Below are 23,423 nucleotides of genomic sequence, written 5' to 3'. Positions count from 1 at the left end.
GGATTCAGAGATGAGCAAACCTCACAAGTGATGCTCCTCAGCAACCGTCTCACTTTTTACAGAGCATTTTATGGAACCAGTGAGGAAAGAACAATTATCCATTTTTCCAGAATGTCTTCGCTTTTCCCACTGCAATCCCTGCGTGTAAAGTTACATAAATAGATTTTCATTCAATGAAACATGGAAAGTAATTCAGTTGTTGAATTACTTTCAACAACTGAATTCAGTCGTTGCAGCGAAAAGCTGAAATGATGAATATTTCTCTGTTGAACTGCAAGCAAATGAAATGACTGGGATCCAGAATCATCCAGAATCAGATCCGGAGCTTTGGGAAGGTTTCCTTCTGACTCTGCCTCAGGTAGGATGAGTGAACCACAGTGAGGAAAACGATTCTACAGAACCTGAGTGGCCAACAGAACAAGGATAGTTTTCAGACTGGGAACCCAAACGCTTCAGATGAGCTGAGGAATTCACTGGACTCTGATCATACAGCCATGCAGGAAGATCCGGGTCCAGATCCGGGTCCAGGTCCAGATCCGGGTCCAGATCCAGATCCGGGTCCAGATCCATGGGGGGAAGATAAACGCTGTGATAATAATTCTCCCTGTTTTAAGAATTAATGCCGTTGCTTCTCATCCTTTCAGTAAATAGGTGGCTCATAAAACGCTGGTTAATTTTTAATTCCTCCTTTGTGCATTATTAAAGGCATAATGAGCTGGTTCCGCGGTTCTCATTGATTTGGTTCATTTAGTGGCTGGATTTACATCAGAGGAGGACGATCTTCATCTCAACCGGACCGGACCAGGACCGGACCTGACAGAGCAGAAACCGGCTGCCAGTGAAGCAGACAGGAGAATTGTTCCTCATGTGGCTTTATTTCCACAGGAGTAATTAATAATTTCATCTATAAGCTCCGGCTTATCCCCCCCATGATTTAACAGTAAATGACTGTAATTACTGTGTATTATGCTGTTAATGGAGCTGATTCATTCAAATCGACTGATTTAAGGGTTAATCAGCGGGGATAGAGAAGGCGGCCCACACATCCTGTCTGTGTGCAGACGGACAGCAGGACGGGTCACTTCTGACAAACTGTTGGTGTTTGTCATGTATTTCATTAAATAGTGGTTAAACCCACAGCTTTTAGAGCCCAGAGTGAAATTCATTCGTTTTTAAAACCCAAACATTTTCTGGAAAATGTAAAACGTGGATAAATGGCTGCGGCTGAATAAACCAGTGCAGATATCTACATGTTTGCCTATATGAAGGTTTTTGTCATCGTTACATCCATTAATGGTTAAATCAATGATTAATGCACCAAATTTGTAGATTATTCTGAAAAAAAAAAAAACTTTTCAGACGTGCAGACAAATATCCACACACAAGTGATCAGAGTTGTGGAGTTATGTCTGGATACCTTGCAGAACCGGGTTTATGGCTCTGAAGCCCAGAAAAGGTGATGCATAAGATGAGACCAGGACGCCATGTTGGTTAAGACCTTTGACCTCAGCCTGGCTGAAGCCTTTTCTCCATGGAAAAGAGTATCTCTGGTTCGGTCACTTCCTCCACCACGGGTGATGAAAGATTTGGACCTCAAGGTTTGACCATGGAGTCATGATTACTATGTGGATTTAATAGATGAGTCCAGTCTGCTGCCAGGTCCGGTCCAGGCTTGAGCCCCGGCCCCTTTTATCCTTGATGCCTCTTGTGCCATTTTTCAGAAATCTTTTTTTTTTGCTGTTGTTGTTGTTTTTTCAATTCTGTATGTCAGGAGGCTTGCTTTGCCCCTCAGCACTTCATAAACTGGTTTGTGAATAAAAACGTGGGTCTGATGTTGACGTTAGAAAAACGGTTTCTTTTATATTTTCATAATTGTCCTGTAATAGCCGGTAGATTCCAGGTAGATTACAGAGATGAGAATGGCAGCGGCTGTTCATGCAGGGCCGGTCCAAGGTAATATGGGGCCTTAGACAGAACCCCCCACTAAGAAACTCTTCCTACTAAGAACCTCAGCATCACTAACATGTTTGAATATCGATGAGGTGAATCTGTGAGAGGGAGACCAGGTTTATTGGCCCAGTTTAAAATCAATCACTGATTATTGTTTGCTGTGATGTGAATAAACCCAACTACTACACAAAGATTACACCATATTGTTGCCATGGTAACATGACAATCACACTCTCAAGATGATGCTTGAAACTTTTACAAAGTAAACTTCCTAATTAAATTATAAATGTACTTTCTTTCCTCTGCTGAATGCATTAAATAAATTGTAATAACATTGTCATTCTCTATAAATGATGCTACAGGTTTAGATCTATGGTCTGTGTTACAATTAAACCATTTCTTGAGGCTCCTGCATGTCTGGAGGCCCCTGAATGTCTGGAGGCCCCTGAATGTCTGGAGGCCCCTGAATGTCTGGAGGCCTCTAAATGTCTGGAGGCCCCTGAATGTCTGGAGGCTCCTGCATGTCTAGAGGCCCCTGAATGTCTGGAGGCCCCTGAATGTCTGGAGGCTCCTGAATGTCTGGAGGCCCCTGAATGTCTGGAGGCCCTGAATGTCTGGAGGCCCCTGAATGTCTGGAGGCTCCTGAATGTCTGGAGGCTCCTGAATGTCTGGAGGTCCCTGAATGTCTGGAGGCCCCTGAATGTCTGGAGGCCCCTGAATGTCTGGAGGCTCCTGAATGTCTGGAGGCCCCTGAATGTCTGGAGGCCCCTGAATGTCTGGAGGCCCCTGAATGTCTGGAGGCCCCTGAATGTCTGAAGGTCCCTGAATGTCTGGAGGCCCCTGAATGTCTGGAGGCCCCTGAATGGCCCCTACCTGCAGCTACTGAAATTTCTTTGCCTTGATATTCCAGTCTTACAATTCTAGATCTCAGAGATGTTAGCATCAGACATTATATAGAGTTAAAACCCTTTGACCTTTTTGATCTATATATCAATCTGCAGCCAAGTTGTTCTGGAAGTGAAATAGATATTATTAGGGTTTAATTAGTAAAATAATATAAAATTTGCTTATTTTATAACTTCATAACCTTTGACCTTCTCTTCTCTGGTCTGTTTAACAGCTACAGTCTCAGATCAACTCAGCCCTCCAGGACAGTCAGCAGCAGAAACAGCAACTTTATTCCTGTTGAGGAAAATATATTACATTTGCTTTGCATTGTCGCTGCATGATAGTAGGATCCAATTAAATTCTTTAATAAATTAAAATGGGTTGTTGCCATGTTGCTGTTTAAAGACCTTGTTCAATGTACCCTTTTTTAACTTTGCCTCTTTTTTAACCCTGCCTCTCCAAAGGTCTCTGCACAGCCCTGGTCCAGGTTCTGCCCCCTCTGAGGTGGTTCTGGTCCAGGTTCTGCCCCCTCTGAGGTGGTTCTGGTCCAGGTTCTGGTCCAGGTTCTGCCCCCTCTGAGGTGGTTCTGGTCCAGGTTCTGCCCCCTCTGAGGCGGCCCTGGTCCAGGTTCTGCCCCCTCTGAGGCGGTTCTAAACTATAGTGTCTGCAAACGGATCTGGAAACGGCAGAGGTGGCCCCTGAGGTTTAAGAGGACTCTCTGTTGACTCGTTAAGGCTTAATTACCGAGTGGTCTCTGCTGCAGACGCAGAAACTATTGTGCCCAAAACGAGAGCAGCTGTTAGTTAGTGCCATCGATGTGAGTCACACAGCTAGTTTATCTGCTGCTGCACACACTCTGGCTGCAGGAGGTCATTTCAATAAACAGTGATTAGCATTATTTGTACGGAGCTCCACTCCTGCAGGAGTGTCAGCTCCTGGAAACACGGCTGTAGCTGCAGGTGAAGCTCCTGCATGCAGACAGCACCGCTCCACTGCACCGTGCTGTTAGTGAAACCAATCAACAGCCAAAGCTACAGTTGAATAATTAAACTAATTCTCACGTGTTTGTGAGCATTCAGGAATCGATGCTGCTCGGCGGCGTTTAATGGGACCAGCGGCTCAAACTGGAAACCATAATGAGAAACGATTCATCATTTAATGCGGGTGGCCTGTCACGCAGCAGCATCAGGAGCAGCAGCATCAGGAGTAGCAGCAGCAGCAGCAGCAGGAGCAGCAGCAGCATCAGGAGCAGCATCAGGAGCAGCAGCATCAGGAGCAGCATCAGGAGTAGCAGCATCAGCATCATCCGGAGCAGCAGCAGCAAAGCAAAGCAGCACAAGCAGAATTACTTAGTTTGATTTTAACACATTTTCCGTGTTTCCAGTATTTCTATAAATCTGATGCGCAGCGGAATCGGATTCATCTCCTCTGGTCCCCCTGGGTTTTAATTTCTGCTTCCAGCCAATCTGACTGGACCCATGGACAGACGGTTGTTGTGTTCAAATTGTGCTAAAGGCAGTCAGCCTATCAGCCAAGCTATGCTAGCCTAAAATAGCATCTCAATGCTAACGCTGATGTTAGCTTACACAGTCCACATTTCTAAAGAAGCTCCATGAATGATCTGGACTTCCTGAACTTTTAATCAGACTCTTGAATCTGAAGGTTAGAAAAACCTGAAGAACAGATTTAAAACTATAAATGTGTTTGTTAATCAGCTCATTCTTGTATTTACTCAATAATTTTGCTGCAAACAAGGTTTTTGAATTGAAATTGGGGCTGCATGGCATGTAATTCAGATTAAAATTTCTATTGAGTTTCACCACCACTATGTAAAATATCTACATCACATTGAATTGTGTAAATGTCAGGTTTGGCCACCAGATGGCGGCGTTAAAAAGTTGTCTCCGCTCGTTAGAGACCATGTTTGTTATGAAGATGGCGTGTTGTCTCTGAAGGTCATCAGCTAGTTGAAATATGTGTGCAGAAATAAATTTGAGTGTGAAGTAGTCAGTGTTTCTTAAAGGGCCGGTGCAGAAAGCCTGATGAGGAAGCCATGCTGATAGCTTGTGGACCATTTTTGATAAGCCTGCCGAGAAAGCCAGAGGAAACGAAAGTCTGACTATAATCCATCGTGGGAATCCTACACAAAGCTCCATGTTTGATTTAATTAGGACCTCTGTGTGTTTTTGTAAAGTAATTCATGACGTTTCTCTCTTGAATTTATTTGATTGAGTTTAATTGCCGGTACCTGCTTGATGTCTGCCATTTATTTCCTGTTCCTGTTGATTTGTGCTTCCTCAGATTGTCTCCTGTTTTCTAAATTAGCCAGCTGTACTGAAATTACCTCTGATAATTTGCTAATGTGATGTCAGCGTGTTGTCACTTAGCCGCTCCTCAGAAAGTAGCCTCGCTCTCCACACTCAGCCACAAACCGGCATCTGAATGCGGCTGCAGGAAGGGAACATCTGCAGATTAGATTGCAGACAGAAATGCAATCATGTCGCGAATAACCTCATGATGGTCCAATATTCTACCTGATAATACGAGTTTAATGCAGTTTGCTTCCGTAAAAGCAGTTTTAGGAAAGACTCAGATGTGATTTACACCAGTGCCTGAGTGTTTCATGACATTTCTTATGACTTGTAAGTTTGCAGAAATGAACACAAAGCGTATAAACTATGGGAGTTACCAACAGTCTGCTGAGTTTTACTAGGAAATGCTCTGCTGCTTTATGACTGAGACGTTTTTTTTACGATAGAAAACATCACCTACAATCACAACCAGTCTGACTGAACCAAAGACTGAGTCTACATTTTGATAACTGTTTTGCTTTTTCTCATGATTTCCTTGTTTCTGTCATTTCTTCAGCTGCTCCAGTCCTCTGTTGTCTGACTTCACCTGGCTCCCGTCAGTGGTAGAAGTCATGACCCATTTCACCAATGATAATAATATTTGTAGTTATTGTGTGCACTATCTTTAATTGTCTCTTCTAAATATAACATCTGCTTGGCAGGAAAAAAAACATAAAAATGTTTTTAAATTTAAATGTAGGAAGTAAGGGAGTTGAGATGAAGCACGATGGGATTATCGCAGCGGCAAATTCACCTGAACAGCAAAACAAAGAGAGAGAGAGGGTTTTGGAGTGATTGGAGTGGTTTTGGATATGTTAAAAACTTGTTCTTGTAACGCTCTGAAGAATATTTTTCTGCATCTAAATCAGTCCAGTTCAGTCCTCTTTAATCCAACTCCAGTCCGTTTGTCTAGAAAGTCCGGTTCAGTTGGTGAGGTGTGAACACTAATTGACCTCTGACCTCTGGTCCTTTAAACCTGGGTTTGGGTTTGGTTGAAGTGAACTCTGGTTCGGTTTGAATGAATATATGAACGCCAAGCAGAGCAGAGACCGCTCCAAAAGCAGGAAGTGGACTACAGCGCAACAAACGCGTGGTGTATTTACCGCACGATTGTTGCAGGTAAATACAATTAAAACAAGCGTGCTAACCTAGCGCTAGCAGCAGGAATGGCTTCTGGTTTCAAACCAAAGACTAAAGAGAAATCCTCCAACCACTAAAATCTGACGCCTCCATTTCTGTTTCCATTTGGTGAAGAAGGAAGTTGGTCTCAGCATCTTGAGAGGTTTTTGTGTCGTTTCCTTCAGTGGTTCTTGGTGCAGCGCCCCCCACAGGCCGGGAGAGGAACAGGTTGCTCAAAGGGTTTGATTGGTTTGACTCACAGCAGAGAGAATGAGAACCACAGCAGCTGCAGAAGGAACAGATATTGAAGTTCTGGTTCCGAAGTTCACCAGAAAACACCCCAAATGTGAGAAAAACACAATAAATATTCTTTAAGATTCATAATCCTGTGACTCAGAATTTTTTAGTTTAACATCTAGCCATCAAGTTCTTAAATGTTTAAGGTTGTTTAACAGTTATTTTCTTCATTGATCCATTTTTTTGCAGCCAATTTTGCTCAATTGAAGAGTAAACAGCTTGGTTCAACTTTATTAACCTTGTTTTATTTACTTATAAAAATCTACGCAAAGCCTTTAACTTGTCACTCTATGTTTCATCAACAATTCATCAACGCAAAACATTTGACATTAGTTCTTGTCTGACCAACAAACCCTAATTAAAAAGCGTCAACTTCGGCAATGCAGGACGCATTAGGCTAACAAAGGCAAGATGAAGCAGATGTAACCTTTCGGCGCTGTGCTGTCGGGACAGAAAGGTGGGCTGCATACAAACAGGTTAACCTTCCGAAGTCACATGATGTTGTTGTTCAGCAGCTCCACAGTGAATCATAGCGTGAGTCACACTCAGCACAATAATGATGCCTTTCATTCTCCCTCAGCCCACCTTCGCCTGTCACAGAGCAACCGAGAGCATGGCGCACGAAAGGCTGGAGTTCAGAACGACGGATGGAGGCGGCGCTGCACACTTCAGCCATCACATCTGACTCAACAGGTTTAACAGTCTGGGCATTAGGGAGGCTACCTCACAGAGGCTGGGCTAAACCAGCACTGCTGCAGGAGCTGCTGCAGGAACCATGAGGTCATCAGACTGCGGGCTTATTTCAAAAACTCACTCTCATATTTGATGTTATTATGTCGATGAGCTTAAAGAGAGCAAACCCCACCACAACACGTCAGAAGAATCATCAAATCTAACAGAAATGAAGCGACCTCACAGACGTAAAGCAGGTAAAACAAATCAGAATTGAGATTTGATGTTAATATAACATCCGACCAAGATCAAGATGTTCTGAGAGAAAGTTGAATGGAAGGACAAAATGTGACAGAAACATGTGGAGGAGCAGCAGAGATAACTGCAACCTCCAGAAGATTGGATGTTGTGTTCGCTCAAGAGTTTGGGACAAAATGGCAGAAGATGGACAAATTCCTTTGGCTGGGAGTCCAGAGACAAAATCTGGTCAAAACGTCAAAACCAGCTGGTTTAGCTCTTAACTCACCTTTCTTAAGGAGGATATCAGTGGCCATGTTGGGAAAGACCATAGCAAAGATTACTATAGCACGCTATAGCACGCTATAGCACAACGTAGCCTGACACTATCTGTCAGGCGGCAGAGAGAAGTCTCCCTCCTCTCTGAGGTTCTTGTATTTTTCTGAGGTCCGACTTCATTCAGCCACCTTGGCGATCCTGGCACACTGTGGAGGGGGAGCCTCGGTGGAAATGTTCCCCTCAGCAGGTCTGTAACATCACATCTCCTGGGCTGCATCAAAAGCTACACGCCATCACCAGAACCAGCTTATGTGAGGTAAAGTTAATAAAGCCTCGCTTCCTGGAAGCTCGTCTTGAATTTCAAGGATGTTGGCGGCAAACAGCCGCTGGAGGAAGGAGCGGCTCAGGCTGATGGGAAAACAGGCGGCGGCTCTGGGTACAACAAATGAATCTGGCCCCAGCAAATGTCATGCCTGTGAGTTCAGAGAGGAGGCTGTGTGTGTGTGTGTGTGTGTGTGTGTGTGTGTGTGTGTGTGTGTGTGTGTGTGTGTGTGTGTGTGTGTGTGTGTGTTATGGGCTTTGAGGCAAAAAAAGGCTATTTATCATAAACCACCAGCACCGCTGCCTTCTTACAGCACAGAGTTCCTGCGCCTGCAGCAGCAGCTGATTACAAATAACAGAGCGGCTTTCACACGCAGTCGCATACCTGCACACGCACACACACACACACACCCACACACACACACACACACACACCACACACACACACACACACACACACACAAACACAGCCAGCAGAAAGAGCAGCGCGGCTTCGACGGTCACACTGGGTCTGCTGGTGGCTCTTTGAAACCACAAACTGATGCAGCATCAGAGCTAATCCTGCTGCAGCACAAACACTTCATCTGTTTTATGTTCTCATTCATTTCTGGCCTGCAGGAGGCGCCGCTTCAGGCTGCACTTCAGTTTGCTCATAGTTTTATGGGACTCCGGTCAGGTTTGGTTTGAGCTACGCAAAAGCCTGTTTGCCCTCTTTGATTTGATGTATGCCAGTCAGAAAGGTAGTTTTTGTGCTATAGGTAACATCCAGCAAATTCAGTTTGAACTAGCGGAAATGAAGATAAAGAGGAAACAGATGAAGAAGAGATATTTGGGAGAAGAACCTGAGTTTGTGCTGCTGCTGCTCCAGTTTGTTGCTCTGTTAGCATCAAAACGTTTTCTAGAACATTTGTTAAAGCTCTGCTTCATCGTCACGTTCAACATTCATTCAGTCGTCTTGTGTCGCTCGTGTTGCAGTAACTTTAGCTCTTATCGGTTCTTTTTTCTATTTTTGCTCTTCTTCTTTTCTGTTGACGGCCAGACAGAGATTTAAAGAAATGCAGCAAATGCAAAGGAGGCGGATTATCAGAGCTGCTATCAGCTGGTGATGACAGCCAGGATGTGTTATTGGATATTGAGCTGTCATCATGTTAGCATGCTAACACGCTAAAAATTAACACTTGTTACTAGTCTTTAGTCAGAAGACTACTGCTAGTTTTCAGTCAGAGGCTTCTTTAGAGTCGTTGGAAAACTGACTGCTACTGAAGGAGACCCTTCCCATCTTTCTTCTGTGTAATATCTTGACTTTGTTTTATTGCATTTATTTCTTAGTCTATTCTTCTTCAGACTAAGAAATTGTCTGAAGGCTAATATTTGAATTTTCATCTCTCATTATTTGAAGCATTCATCTTCGTCTTCCTTGTTTTAGTTCCAGTGTGTTGTTCCTGATTCTTGATTTTTGCCTCAGTCCTCCACCTCCTGTAAACCTAATGTTTCCTTTGTCCGCAATCGGAATGAAGGTTAAAAAAAAGCCCACAGCACGACCGATGAGCACCACCTTCAAGGATTTATACTGTTTTGACTTTTCAGGTTTTATTCTTTCCAATTGTTTCTCGTTCACCTTTTATTTCACACTTTCTGAACCATTTATGGTTTTTATAAGAGCTTTAAAAAAACGCTGGAAGACAAGAACTGGAACTGCTGAACGCTGCAGAAAACATCACGCTGGGTTTTGGGGGTTTTTTTTCTCCTGGGTGACAAACCAGCACGCCTTGGCATCCAAACACCTGCAACGTGTCGGCGGCTCAGGATTCCCTGATAGCAGCTGAACAGCTCCGAGTGTCGCCCTGATGTGAGCAGGAAAACCTGCTGTAGCCGTCCATCTGCTCAGTACCACGCGACATGGCAGCAGTCCACACACACACACACACACACACACACCCCACACACACACACACACACCACACACACACACACACACACACACACACACACACACACACATTCTTACAAAACAAAAAAGTCGAACTTGTTGTTACCTGCCTCTCAATTGGGGACGGGTCAAAAAGAAAAGAGTCAAACTCATCGTAATCTGAGGAAACTCAGATCATTAATCATTTGAGGCACTACGTCGAAATGAGGAATGAGAGTATTGAACTAAGTCACTGGCATGGATTTCCAAAGTTATATGCAGTCACCGTTTTTTTTATCTAAAAAATATACTTTATTTTTTTTAATAAGCAGGGCTGCAAGGATTTCTTCTGTGGTGAGAATTGGCAGGACAAAATTATTCCTGAAAGAAACATGTGTTTGTAGTTTTTATAGTTGATGCACGTAACAGGGAGCGCGCAAAAATCCGACCGCTAGCTACAATAAGCCAGCGGTGTGTATTATGAGTGTATTATAAGCCTGATGGCCCATCCCATGAAGACTATTTAACGTAAACTAAATTACTTTAGGTAATGTCTTATGGACATTTCTATAAATCTTCTTGGTGTAGCTATTTGTTTACACCGTTAATTTCTGAATAACCGTTTGATGATGACAGTGGTTCATTTCATTTTAGTTCTGACTCTTCATATAAATCCAGTCAAAAACACCTTCACGTCTTACCTGTACACTTTGCTCTGATTGGCTCTGTGTTGTCATGTGAGGCAGTGGCACGGCATAGGTCGCCACTGACGAACTGCTGTTACATTGAGTGACCTGAGGGTGGCGCTCATGAAGCGGGATTTCTGTCATCCATCAGAGAGCTCAGGGTGGGTGGGACACACACACACACACACACACCCACACACACACACACACACACACACACCCACACACACACACACACACACACACACCCACACACACACACACACACACACACACACAACACACACACACACACACACACACACACACTCACATGCCTCATTCTTAGAGGCACTTTAATGTTTATGAGTTCATTTTACATTTTTCTAAGACATTTCTTTAAAAAAAAATACATCATTTAATTTGGTTTATGTGGACATAAAAAATGGGTCATCTTAAGCTAATTTGGTCCAAATTAGACGCTTTAATTTAGAACCAGTTTGTTCCAAATGAACATTGGTTCAGTTCATTCATTGTAAGTTGAGATGCAAACGAACAGACTCATTCCTGCAGAGTCATTTCATGCCAGTGAGGCGTTGTCCATGTGCATCTGGCTGCTGCTGCTCTTTTTAATTAGTTGCTAAATACTATTTTATTGCTGTTTCAGTGAATTTAAGCAAAATCTCTCGTAAATGTCTGAAGTTGTTCTTATCTTCAGTTGCTCTGAAGCGCCTTTGGTCGTGCAGTTTGGAAGTAGGCTAACCTGCAAATGCTTATACTAGCAAGCCAACTAGCCTTAGCATCCACGTGGCTTTCACAGGATTTGACTCAATGCTGCAAAAACCTTAATGAAGGTTAATAATAATAAACCAGGATATGCAGGCAAAATTTTTAAACTTCAACTTTTATAGCGTCCGGTAGCTAGCAGCCAGCTGGACTGCAGTGCTATGCTAGCTTGTATCTAAAATAGTAAATCAAACATGAAAGACAAGAATGAATGGAGATTTGGTTTCAACTTTTATTTTAATATACATTTTACTATATTAAACGGAGCCCTCCCGTTTGTTAGCTTCATTTAGCAAACTGAACTTGAAACCCTGATTAACTACATCCCACGAACGCCTCACGGTTTTGTAATATTTGTGTGTGTGTGTGTGTGTGGGTGGGTGGTGTGTGTGTGTGTGGTGTGTGTGTGTGTGTGTGTGTGTGTGTGTGTGTGTGTGTGTGTGTGTGTGTGTGCAGGCGTGGAGGGAAACACTCAGCCACACTTTAAATATTATATATTCGTCCTTCTGCAGCAGATGATGAGTTTTCTGTTGTTTTTCGAGTTTCAGTCGTTCCATAAATCAGAGTAAGGAGGCTTCAGAGCTGCTTGTGTCGGCAAACCACTTCATAGGAGATGTCTGCCTGTCGTCCTGATAAATGTGTTTGCTTCATGCTGCTCAGTCACAGCAGACCTCTGAAATGCGCTCTGACAGCTGCACCGCCACTCAGCACCAACCTGGCAGCTGGAACAGCAGATTCAATTTCCCCTCTAATGTGAGGAGCTGGAGCGTCTGCAGGAAGTTCCTCTTCACGGCTTCAAGAGTGAAGAAGACCGCCTCGGTTCCAGCATCTCTGCTGGTCCAGAGCAACCAGGCGACGTGCAACGAGCTGCTGCTTCCTCTGACCCCACGCCATGGTGGCTGAGCTGTTTGTCGCTTCTTTCAGAATAAAAGCACACGCGCAGCAGAAACGAGGTGTTTGCATTTTGTTGCAGTAATCTGCACCGAATCCTGGACTTCTGGAGTGTTTGTTCTCTGTAAGCAGCAGCAGCCGCTCGCCATGGAGCTGCTGATCCGCCACTTCTGCTCTGAACTTGTTTGCAAACATTTATTCTATCGATCAGCTCCTGGAAAGTTTAGTCTGGGCGGCATTAGGAGACTTTCAGAACAAGCCAAATAGGCGTTTCTTGTCGTCTTCCGTCTAAGCTGTTTATTCCTCTAAGAACTGGAACCAGCAACACAAAACTCTGACAAAACACCAGGCTTGGTGACGTCATAAACATACAAACATGATGAGTCGTTTGGAGACTCAGTAGGACGAAAACAAGCAAAACTTTGATGCTGGATTTTTATTGAAAGTTTTCCTCTCAGTCTGACTGGAGGTAAAACTAAATAGATGAATCTGTAATGTTTCTGATTCCACTTTGTTTCGTTTCCGTCTCATTCAGAACCATTTGAGTCTTCAGACGGTTCGGTTCGGCAGAGGCGATCGATCGATGACATTGGTAATATGTCGGTATCAGTATCGGATCAGTACCAGGGTGGCAAGAGCGCTACTTCACTTTCAGATGTCCTCTCAACATTTCTATTTTATTTTTGTGCTGTAGTTTCTCAAAGATGAATCATAAACCATTTTGTTTTGATTTGCATTTTGTTTATTTAGGAAAAACGAACTGAAACCATGCAGAACGGCTCCAGTCTGTTTGGATCAAATGGAGGATCCATCATTCTGTTGGTTTCCTAACTCCAAGTGGGGAATAGACCCAAACCGACCTCCAGCTCTCTCTCTCTCTCTGTCTCTCTCATAATAACTAATTTTGAAAAGGTTCTCCACCTGCAGGGAACAGCAAACCTCCGGATCAGCAGAACCGGTGCCGAGCTTCAGCACTTCCTGCCTCACACTTCCTCCTCCAGTTTCATGCTGTTCAATCTGCAGATGCAGACCAACATGTCTCACTTAAAGGAGAAGTGTCCGCGTTTTGGCAGGAAGCGTTTCTTGTCCTTCTTCTGAGTTCATTGGAAACACCGGGAACATGTGGTGATGAGCAGAACTCGTCTCCTCTGGTTCTGGATGTGTGGAAACATCCACAGCTTCACCAAACTTCAGGTCGTTTTGTTTCCTTTTTCCATAAAAGCGTTGCAGATGTTCATCATCATCATCTGCTCTACTGCAGGGTCATTAGAGTTAAACGAAAATCAAATAACAAAAGCTGAACCTGAGAAAACGTTTTCAAGAACTCCATATAAAAACAGTCATTAATGTTGAGAAACTAACACATGTTCATAAAACATACTTGACTGATGGATGTGACATCCATCGTTTTGTATTTGTTAATCTGTTATCCTTTCAAGCTCGTGATAATCGATTGATTTTCTCCACACAAGCAGCTGTCGGTAAATTATGGCGCTCTAAAATCTGGCTTTAATCCTTCGGTTTTTGGTCATTTTAGAAATATTTCTGATGTATTTCATTTTTTTTATGATTATTATTGCTAAAGGAATGGAGAAAGTTGTTTTCACACAAGAGGAAATGATCTTGGAGTTTTCCAGTGAGTGTTTGGGATCTCACCTCTCCCTCGGGGAGTTCCACAGGGCTCTCTTCTCAGTCCTCTACTCTTTATGATTAATTTATCACCTCTTGATGATATGTTTAGAAAGCATGACTCAGTTTCTTTATGCTGATGACTGCAAAATGTGTTTCCCTTCAAAGCAAAATGGATCCTCCTCCATTCAGTCTCTCCTTGACGCCTCAGTGCGTTTCTTTCACAAGTGTGTGCAAAATGTTATCGCTATTCCATTAATGTTGGAAAAAAAAGAACAATTTTGCAATTACAATTAAATAAAAGACACAATTTAAATTACATGTGGATAAGTTTGTTCACGCAGCTTCCTACTGCGTCCTGTTGTCTTCTTTGTGGTTTTCAGCAGTAGTAACATTTTTATTGGACCGCTCTTCGGTTAGCTCCAAGTTTTTTTTGTATTTTTCAATAATTTGGTGTGGAGTGAAACAGTCTTTCATGCTGCATGTAGTTAGTGTTCTGAGACAAAAGATTTCAGAGCAAAGGTTTTATTGTTCCTTTCAGTTAGCATAAAGTCTGGCCTGAATTTCTTCTATTAAGGATTTTCTTTCTGTTTTCTCCTTATGGGGATGAATGTTGAAGGTTAGAAATCTCTCAGATCATCATCTGTGTGGAGCAGCGAACTAACGCCACATGTTCTCATTGCTTTAATTAGGACGTCTCAGAAACCTCAGCGGGGTTTCATCTGGTTAAATAAAGGAGATCAAACAGAAGAAAGACGACGTGAGGAAGACGGATGTTAAAAAGTGCTTTTAATTTGAAGCTCAGATTGTTATCACCAACCGCCAAACAGTCTGTAAACACAAACATTTTCTGCTGTGCCTGTTTGGTTAATAAAATATTTTCATTCTTGAGTTTTAAAAATGTAGATCTGTGATGTGTAGAGTGGTAAGAGTGGTTTATTTCACAGTTAAAACTAGAATCAAATGACTGATATTAACTTTTCTAGGAAACTGTGATACTAACACAGCTATCTAAAAAGAAATACAGCTATGGCGTCCCAACGAGCCAGAAGGGCGCCACGCTGGAGGGGGCGCCAAAACGATGTTGGAATAATCATTTCTAAACGTGATTTTCTGTATTTAACACCATTTCCTGGTGAGTTTTATAAAACAGTCAGAGAACGTTTTAGTTTTTACCAACTAAACGAGGCTCAGTTGGTACAAACGATCATCCCTGCAACACGATCCAAATTAGATTATTTTTTAAAATCAGTCTTAGAGTTTTTAATGGTTTTAAACTAATTTCTGTGTTTTGCTCTGATTTTAATAACAATGCAACATGGGAGGAAAACAAGGGGGTGTGAATACTTTTCACTCGGGTTCGGGTTGATTTGGAGATTTTACTCTTTTTTTTTAGTACATTAATACATTTCTGATTGTTGAAATGTATTTATTTATTGGATCAAAAACCTAAACTGTTCGCGGTGTGCTTTGACGGTTCCGCATGTTTCCGGTCCGTCCAGGATGTTTGGGTGTGTTGATGTCAGCAGTTTAGGAAGTTTGGGGTCCTGCTGTGTGTGTGTGTGTGTGTGTGTGTGTTGGGGGGGGGGGGGGGGGTCCCTGTGTCTGCCGCCTCTCCGGGTTGCGCCGGTATCGTGCGGGTGGGGGGGGGGGGGGGGGACGACACACAAAAAAAAGGCGCATGTGTGTTTGCAGTTGCTTTGCCAGTTGCGCCGCATCCAGACGCGCTGCCCGCCGCTGGCTGATGCCCGCCCCCTCCCCTCCTCCTCTTCCTCCTCATCATCCTCATCCTCCTTGTCCTCTCCGCGTCGCTCCTCATCTTGGTGCTGTTGTGCGCAAAAATCTCCCGCGCCGGACTGAGGGGACGCAGGAGGAGCCGCCGCCGGAGCGGACATGGATGTTTAACCCGCACGCTGCTCTCCGCAACAACACGCTGTTTGCAGATTTTTTTTTTTTTTTTTGCTTTAGATTTATTTTGGGGTGGCTTTTTTTTTTTTTTTTTTTTCTTCTTTAGGATGTTGCTTTTGCCCTAGGAGGGGAGAGGATCTGCTCGATGCTTCTCTTCAGTTAATCACGGAACCAAGATGAGGATTTCTCCCTGTGGCTGGATGCTGTGGATGTTCTCGGGCTTCGCGATGGGAGCTTTCCCCGGCAGCGTTCAGATCGGTGAGTGCGGCTCGCTTGCGTGGACCGTCCCGCATGCGGCTGCGGCGGTGCTCGGGTTGCTCCTCCAGGATGCAGTCAGGAGGGTTAATGCGCTTTGTATCTGCGGGTTCAGGCTGCCACTGCAGCAGATCACAGCGGTAAACTGTGACTCTCTCTCTCTGTGTGTGTGAGTCCCACTGGTCTCCCTCCAGTTTAACCACTTTGCAGCTCCTGCTGGGAGCAGAGAGGTGACAGCTTTGTGGTTGCCATTAGAGAGGGAAGGGCAGCGCGTGACCTCCAGCTGTTGATCACCTCTAAAATCAGGAACAAACCTTCAAACCACAGAGAGGCTGGAGGGAAACGACAAGCCGCAGCAGCCAGAGCGACCCGCCGGAGGGGAGAGGAGAGGTCAAAGTTCAGGGTTTGTTGCAGAGCGTCACCTCGACGGCTGCAGCTTTACGTAACCAGTGTGCGTGCGTGAAAGTGCGTGCATGCGTCCATATTATACATATATATTTTTGCTTAAACCCACAATCGGAGGTTTTTAACGTTAGTTTAACCAAACCGCTGCCAGATAACGCGGCTTATGCAACCTCCGGTCGGCCCAGGTTGACCTGCGCCCCGCAACACGCACAACACGCACGCAGCTTCACATCTTTCCTCTGACATCATGCCTCTGTGCATTTGCAACAGAAATAAATAACTCTATCAAGAGAAAATGTGACACATGACACATAATCTGTAAATTAAACATTTAGGAAATATGACACATTGGAACAAAATCTGGATTATTAGTTAAAACCTGGATTATTAGTCGGTCGTTTGAGGTAGGCTCTGCAGAATCCAGGTCTGTAAAACGGTCCGGCATCACAGGTCCTCCACCGTGCATGGAGCCTCTTCAGAACCAAAGAAGGCCACTTTATTAGGCACACACACACCTTCACACAGAGGCTCGGCCAGTCAAATGGCAGCAGCTCAGTTCATTGTTTCATCCTGACGTGTGGAAGACGCATCAGTCTCCCAGCAGAACCAGCGCTTGAGGGCTTCACCCACAAGCCCTCAGGTCCAGAGAGAGAGAGAGAGAGAGGGCTGCAGATGAGCAGGGTTCTAGTGAGCCACCCGGTTTTTCTGCGCTTTGAACAGAAGATCTGGACCATCAGGTGTTGAGAAACGAAGAGAAGTGATCGGATCTGGTTTTATCCAGTCGCTAAAGGTCATTAAGTGACGCTCAGCTGTGTAGCTAACCGGAAATGTGCTGCAAACAGCCAACCTGCACCTCCAAGAGCTTCAATATCGCTCTGACTTTTAAATGCCGACACAGACTCACCGGCTTCGGCCACTTCATCCGCCGCCATTACTAAACTGTATCTACCTTTAGCTACGTCACCTAGCGACGCCAAGCCACCATGATGGAGGCCGGATAGAGAGACGGAAGTGACGGCCATTATTTCCTTAAGTTGTTTTATCCAGTTCATTCATGGCTACTACTTGTTTGAGTTAAGCTAACTGGTCTAGCTAGCTGTAGTGTAGTAGCTAGCTAGCTTAGAAACCGACCCAAAGTTTCTCCCTTCTGACGTTTTTGTTGATTTGATCAAATCACTGACTTTGCTTGATTTCACGCCACAAAAAACAGGGTTTCCCCCTTACATAAGAGAAGATTTAATACTGTACAAAAGTCTAGACGCTAACCAGTTCTTTTTGTGCATGCTAGGCTAAATGGTGGTGCGGTATTTAGCCTGCTTTAATGATTATTAATGGTTATGCGTTCCTTCTCCACAATGCTCCATAATGACTGTTTGAATGGATCTTACTAATCATGATTATGAATTTAGTTAACAAAATTTTTTTACTTTCTAAAAAAAAAACCTTCACTACAAATCCATAAATAAACCGGTGCTGTCCATTGCTGTCATCTTTCTTCGTCAAAAGTTTATGATTAAATCTAATTTGGTTTGGTTGTGCAGATCAGGGCCTCTGACCATTTTTACTGTGAAATCAGCTAAATAAAAGTGACATCAGGCGACCAGCTGTACTTTTTTTCACCAGTCTTACCAGAGTGGGTCAGTTTCTGAATAGCCTGATATCACATTAAAAAGTCGATAGACTGCAATCCTGAAATGGTTCAGAAAATCGCTCACATCGTTCCTCCTTCTGCACACTGATTAAAACTAAATTTAAATTCAATCAAAGAAATAGGTTAAACTGGAATAGGAATTGAAATTGAGGTCAATGGGAGAAATCCCAGACAGACTCTGAAGGGAGATGAGAATCACGTGGAATAGTGTAGGAAGTAATGGCTGGAAAGTTTTTCTTTTTGTTTTTTTTTTTTTTTTTTTTTTTTTTACAAATAAATGTTCTGATTCCTTTAAATCTTACATTTAATTGTAAACATTTTAAATTATTTTAATGTATCTGAAGTCCAGCTAACTTGTCTACCTCACAAATCAAATGTAAAACTATTCTACTGGATTATGTATTGGATGTGCTGACATAATATTTTTAATATGTTGAAGGTGCTGCACAAATAAAGGTTTACTTTCATTTTCAGTAGATATTGATAGACTGTCATAAAAATCTAATCATTTTGATAGCAGCGATAGTCTGGGTTAAATTACCTCAGTTTGGTTATGCTTTGGGCCGGTTCGGATCAGGGAGAAAGTTTTATTTACGTTACAGTTCATGTTTTTTCAATTTTTTAAAATATTTTTATTTTTCTAGTAATGGTTTCTTGGTTGGTTCTGGACCACAGCATGATGCCGCCACCACCATGTTCTTCTGGGTTCCTCCTAACTTTTGAAGACAACTACTACTTCCTCTTAGCTTTCCTCAGGCAGATCAGAGTGAAGCGCTCTAAACACAAGTAGGCACCGCACTTTTAAGATTTACAAGCGGGTTTCATTTTCTCCCGTTTCCAATGAAACACAGAGGACAACAGGAGTCGCCTGTGCGCTCAGGTGAAATCGGAACCGAGCGTAAAGACGGGTAAATTATTCTGAGCTTCACCTTCTTCAAAGAGGTCAGTCATGAAAGAACATTCTGACATTTAGCTTTAAATGACATTTACACTGTCCTGTCCGCGCAAATGTTGCCTTAAGTCTGAATTTAAAATATGAAACAAACCACTTCTAACACCTGTGACATTTGCACAACCACGAGCGGCTTAGTTCAGGCCTCCGCATGAAGACTGAAGCAGACGAGGCTGATCTGCAGCGCCAGGCTGACGTAGCGCTCAGCTAAGAAACAGAAACCCTCAGAGCATCCAGCAGGATGCTGCAGGAACGGCATCACCTCATCCAGCCAAGCAGCAAACGGGCAGGGACACAGAAACAGGCGTGCAGGAAGCATTAGACTCACCCTGGGGGAAAACAACAACAACTTGATTACAAGGATAAAGTCAAAATAAAATGATAATAAAATCACAACAATGTGAGGATATGATTAAAGAAATTGTACAATTAAACCGTCTTAATAAATCAAGATTAAAGTGGAATAATACTAAAAAATTCTTGTAATAATAGAATAGCCATACAACGAAAGAGTCAAATTATTCGTAGAATAATCTAAATAATATGAGAAATATATAACACAAGAAGAAAGTCACATGAAAAAAGTTGAAATAATACCAGAATAAAGTCATAATAACAGGATAAAAAACTAGTAATAATACGACAAAACTGTCACTATACACACATAAAGTTGTACACCAAAATTCAAAATAATAAAAGAAAAATATAATAATTCAAGAAATGTTCTGTAACAGTACGAGAATAAAGTTATAAGACAAAAGATGAAACAATCAGAGAATATTAATACAAAATAAACATTATAACAATACAAGAAAAATGTCTTAATGTAAGAATAAAGTTGTATGACGAAAAAGTTGAAATAACACCAGAGAAATATCACGATAAGACAAGAAAAAGTCGTTTCACCAGATGAAAAATACGAGAGAAAGTTTCACAACGTTGAAGTCGTTCCTATGCGTCTCTCTGCCTTCCCAGCAGCTAAAAGCCAGTCAGTTTCCTCCCCTGTTTGGCAGATCTTGTTCTCTCGTTGCGTCCAGTCCGTTTATTCCTGCGTTTCTGTGTTTTCATTTGTGATTTCCATCATGAAGCTGCTGTTGTTCCGACATCTCCCATCGCTGGTTTTGATTTTAATCTGAAGTTATCAGACTTCGGGGACAGGGCGTTCATTCTTAACTGCTTGTTTTACTGCTGTGTTTGTAATTTTGTTTTTATGGAAACAAATAAAATAAAAAAAATGATGCAGAGCATTTTACATGAAAATCATGTTAAATTATTACAGGAGTCCTTAAATCTCCCCCTCCATTCAAATGAGGCAGAAGCAGATGATTTTTGTTTCCACAGTTTATTATTTTGTTTGTCAGTTTTTGCAGAGCGTGTGTCGTTTTATTGCTCCTGTTTCCTGGTGGAATGGTTCCGTAAACGTTGGTGTGAACGTTCTCCGTCCCGTCTGCAGGTGGTCTGTTCATCAGAAACACGGATCAAGAGTACACGGCCTTCCGCCTGGCCATCTTCCTGCACAACACGAGCCCCAACGCGTCGGAAGCCCCGTTCAACCTGGTGCCTCACGTGGACAACATCGAAACGGCCAACAGCTTCGCCGTCACCAACGCCTGTGAGTCCACAGCGTCTCCTACTGATTCAACGCACGCAGTAGAAATAACAGGCTGAAAGAACGACCGTAATGCTGCTGGTTTTGCTCTGCGTTGTGGATTTAAGTGAGAGTGTATAATGAGGCGGTTGAAACATTAAACATCCTTCTGCTTTGGTTCAAGGTGTTTGTTGGAAACAGTTGTGGATTCGCCGGTGGAGAGGCAGCTCTGTTCCACATCCCCAGAATCATACTTCTCTCATTGTAAACGCGGGACGCTGAGATTCTGCTTCTTCTGACCTTGTTTCTCTCTGACGTTTACGTTCAGTCGATGCTGACCGAGGTCTGACTTGGTCAGTTTAAGATTAGTGACATGAACAAAGGAACTTTTGTGACCTTCCATTGAATCTTTTTTTGTCCTTTTGTGCAAAAAAAGGACAAAAAAAAGAGCAGCTGATTTGGAAAACTTGTCAGCATGCTAATTACTCTTCTGATGTCACAGACACGCATGATGGACTTTAACTGAATATAACTTTTCTTGTGGCTTTACTTCAGGCAGGGGTGGGCACTCCTGGTCCTCGAGGGCCGGTCTCCTGCAACTTTTAGATGTATCTCTACTTCAACACACCTGAGTCAAATAATGAGGTTATTAGCAAGGCTCTGGAGAACTTGATTGCATTTAGGAGGTGATTCAGCTATTGGATTCAGGTGTGTTGGACCAGGGAGACAACCAAGAGTTGCAGGACACCGGCCCTCGAGGACCAGGAGTGCCCACCCCTGCTTCAGTTTGGCTTGAGTCATTTAAAGCCAGATTAGCCTAAATATGTTGTAATTTTCCTATCGACCTAAATACTGCTGCTTTTAGATAGAGAAAAACTTGTATTTTGTTATTGTCTTTGTAATATAATGTCTCATATAAAAAGTGGCATTGTGACACATGAGATATGTTGAAACTAACAATAGATCAGCTTATGATCTATTGTTTACTATCTTAGCAAGAGCTAACACCATTACCAACAGATAACTCCAATTACTAGACTTTAGGACATTAGCAGGAGCTAACACCGATAGTTAGAGTCAATATGAGACCAAAACAGTTTGGCAGATAATAAATGGTTGCTTAAAGTGACAATGAAGCATCTTTTTCACAATGTTTTGATCTCGATGCTAACCAGCAATAGCCTGAGTTTGAAGGTGGAGCTCTGCTTTCCGATTAGGAGCACAAACACCAGCTTCAGTGACTGGCTGTCTCCTCTTCCTCCATTTGGTCCTCCTCATCTTCATTTTCCCCCACATTTTCTTCTCCATCTTATATTTCTACGCGCTCTGGCTCAAATGTAAAGGACGGACCTTTACTCAATGCGTAAAGATAACTTCTTTCTGGACGCGGCTAGCTTTTTAGCACCTAGCGTGAGTCATCCACCCAGAGTGTGTTGCATCGTAAGCAAAATGGCGACGTTTGTGTGGCGATATTTTAGTTAAATTCATAAAGAAACTAAAGAATCAGCTGGTTTCCTGTTGAAAACCAGGATCAGTTGGACTGAATGTAAATGATTGGGTCTGAAGAAACTTGCTTTGAGTTTTCTTCTAGATGTTAGCTACTGATGGCTGAATAAATGAACGGAAGAGAAAAACCGGGTGATTTTCCCTCACAGTTTTACTGACGCTGACAGATTTCTGCTGATCCTGTTTGTGCATTTAGCATTTCAGATCAGTGTAGGAACATCACAGTGTGTTTGGTTAAGCAACCATCTGCTGCTGGAAGTCACAGCCGTAAAGTAACGACTAAAATGGATAATTACGGGTATATTATCAGTGTCCTCCACCTCCCCCAAACAAATTTAGGTTCCTGTGCTTCCATCAGCTGAGCACTGATGACGCGGCGTCAGCAGCTGAGCCATGGTTGCCGACGATGACAGGAAGCCGGTCCCACCGTGCCTGGGTGTCCTAACCGCAGCAGGCGGGGATGTTCTCCCTGGAGGAACATCGTCCCCTCGCTCTCACCCCTCTCACTCTGTCGGCGGCTGCTGGACCATAAAACACCTCAGCCTGATGTCCCTGCTATCTGCTGTTTTAAAAAATCAATGGCTAAATTAAGCAGAGAATGAAGTGGCTTCATGTTGGTGCATGGCAGCTGGGTTTACCTCGGACAGGCAGAACGGGCCGTCTGGCCGTCGCAACTCAGATCCTCCAGATGGTGATGATGTGGGAGGGAGGACCTCCAGTAGCAGGCAGACATGAAAACCTCTGAAGAAGACGCTGAGCACAGCTTCATTCCTCACCAAATGGAAACAAAACTCAGTTTCCCCCAGAAAACCTGCTAAGTCCACCATGTTTTCATGTTGAAATATTAAATGCTACAAACATTTGAAGTTTCATGGCATGGCATCATAATCTGGTGTGATATTGTGTGATGTCAGTGTGCAGGTGCTGCGATGGAGTAACTGGTTCACAGCTAGTTCAATGCGTCAACTGTAAATCTAGATTTATCTATTTTATCTATCTATTTGTATAAACGATCCTATTTAAAATAAAGTAATGATGCTAAGGGGCAAATGAAGCCGGGCGCCCGCCAGGCTGATGATTCACTGGAGGAAACCTTGCTAAACACTGCGAGACATTTCTCCTACTCGCTCTAGATTCTAGCGTTTGTCTTGGTTGTATTTACCC

At 43.2% G+C, this 23,423-nt stretch overlaps 1 protein-coding gene across 4 annotated transcripts in view; it reads left to right on the top strand.

Annotated features, from left to right (window-relative positions):
- Positions 1-15,706: 15,706 nt before the first annotated feature.
- The window catches only part of LOC129370697 (glutamate receptor 4-like), a 108,889-nt gene continuing 101,172 nt past the window's right edge, over positions 15,707-23,423 (top strand). For all 4 annotated transcript variants that reach the window (XR_008607084.1, XM_055046855.1, XM_055046853.1 and 1 more), the window contains exons 1-2: positions 15,707-16,160; positions 20,619-20,777. Coding sequence is in view for 3 of the 4 variants with exons in the window: in XM_055046855.1 (XP_054902830.1) it covers positions 16,079-16,160; positions 20,619-20,777 (241 nt within the window). In the remaining variant the exon portion in view is untranslated. The remainder of the gene's footprint in view (positions 16,161-20,618; positions 20,778-23,423) is intronic.

This window comes from Poeciliopsis prolifica, unplaced genomic scaffold (assembly GCF_027474105.1).
Source record: "Poeciliopsis prolifica strain line A6 unplaced genomic scaffold, Auburn_PproV2 SCAFFOLD024, whole genome shotgun sequence".
Taxonomy (NCBI): Eukaryota; Metazoa; Chordata; class Actinopteri; order Cyprinodontiformes; family Poeciliidae; genus Poeciliopsis; species Poeciliopsis prolifica.
Note: the sequence above shows the minus strand (reverse complement) of the source record. Positions and strands in the feature narration are given on the sequence as shown.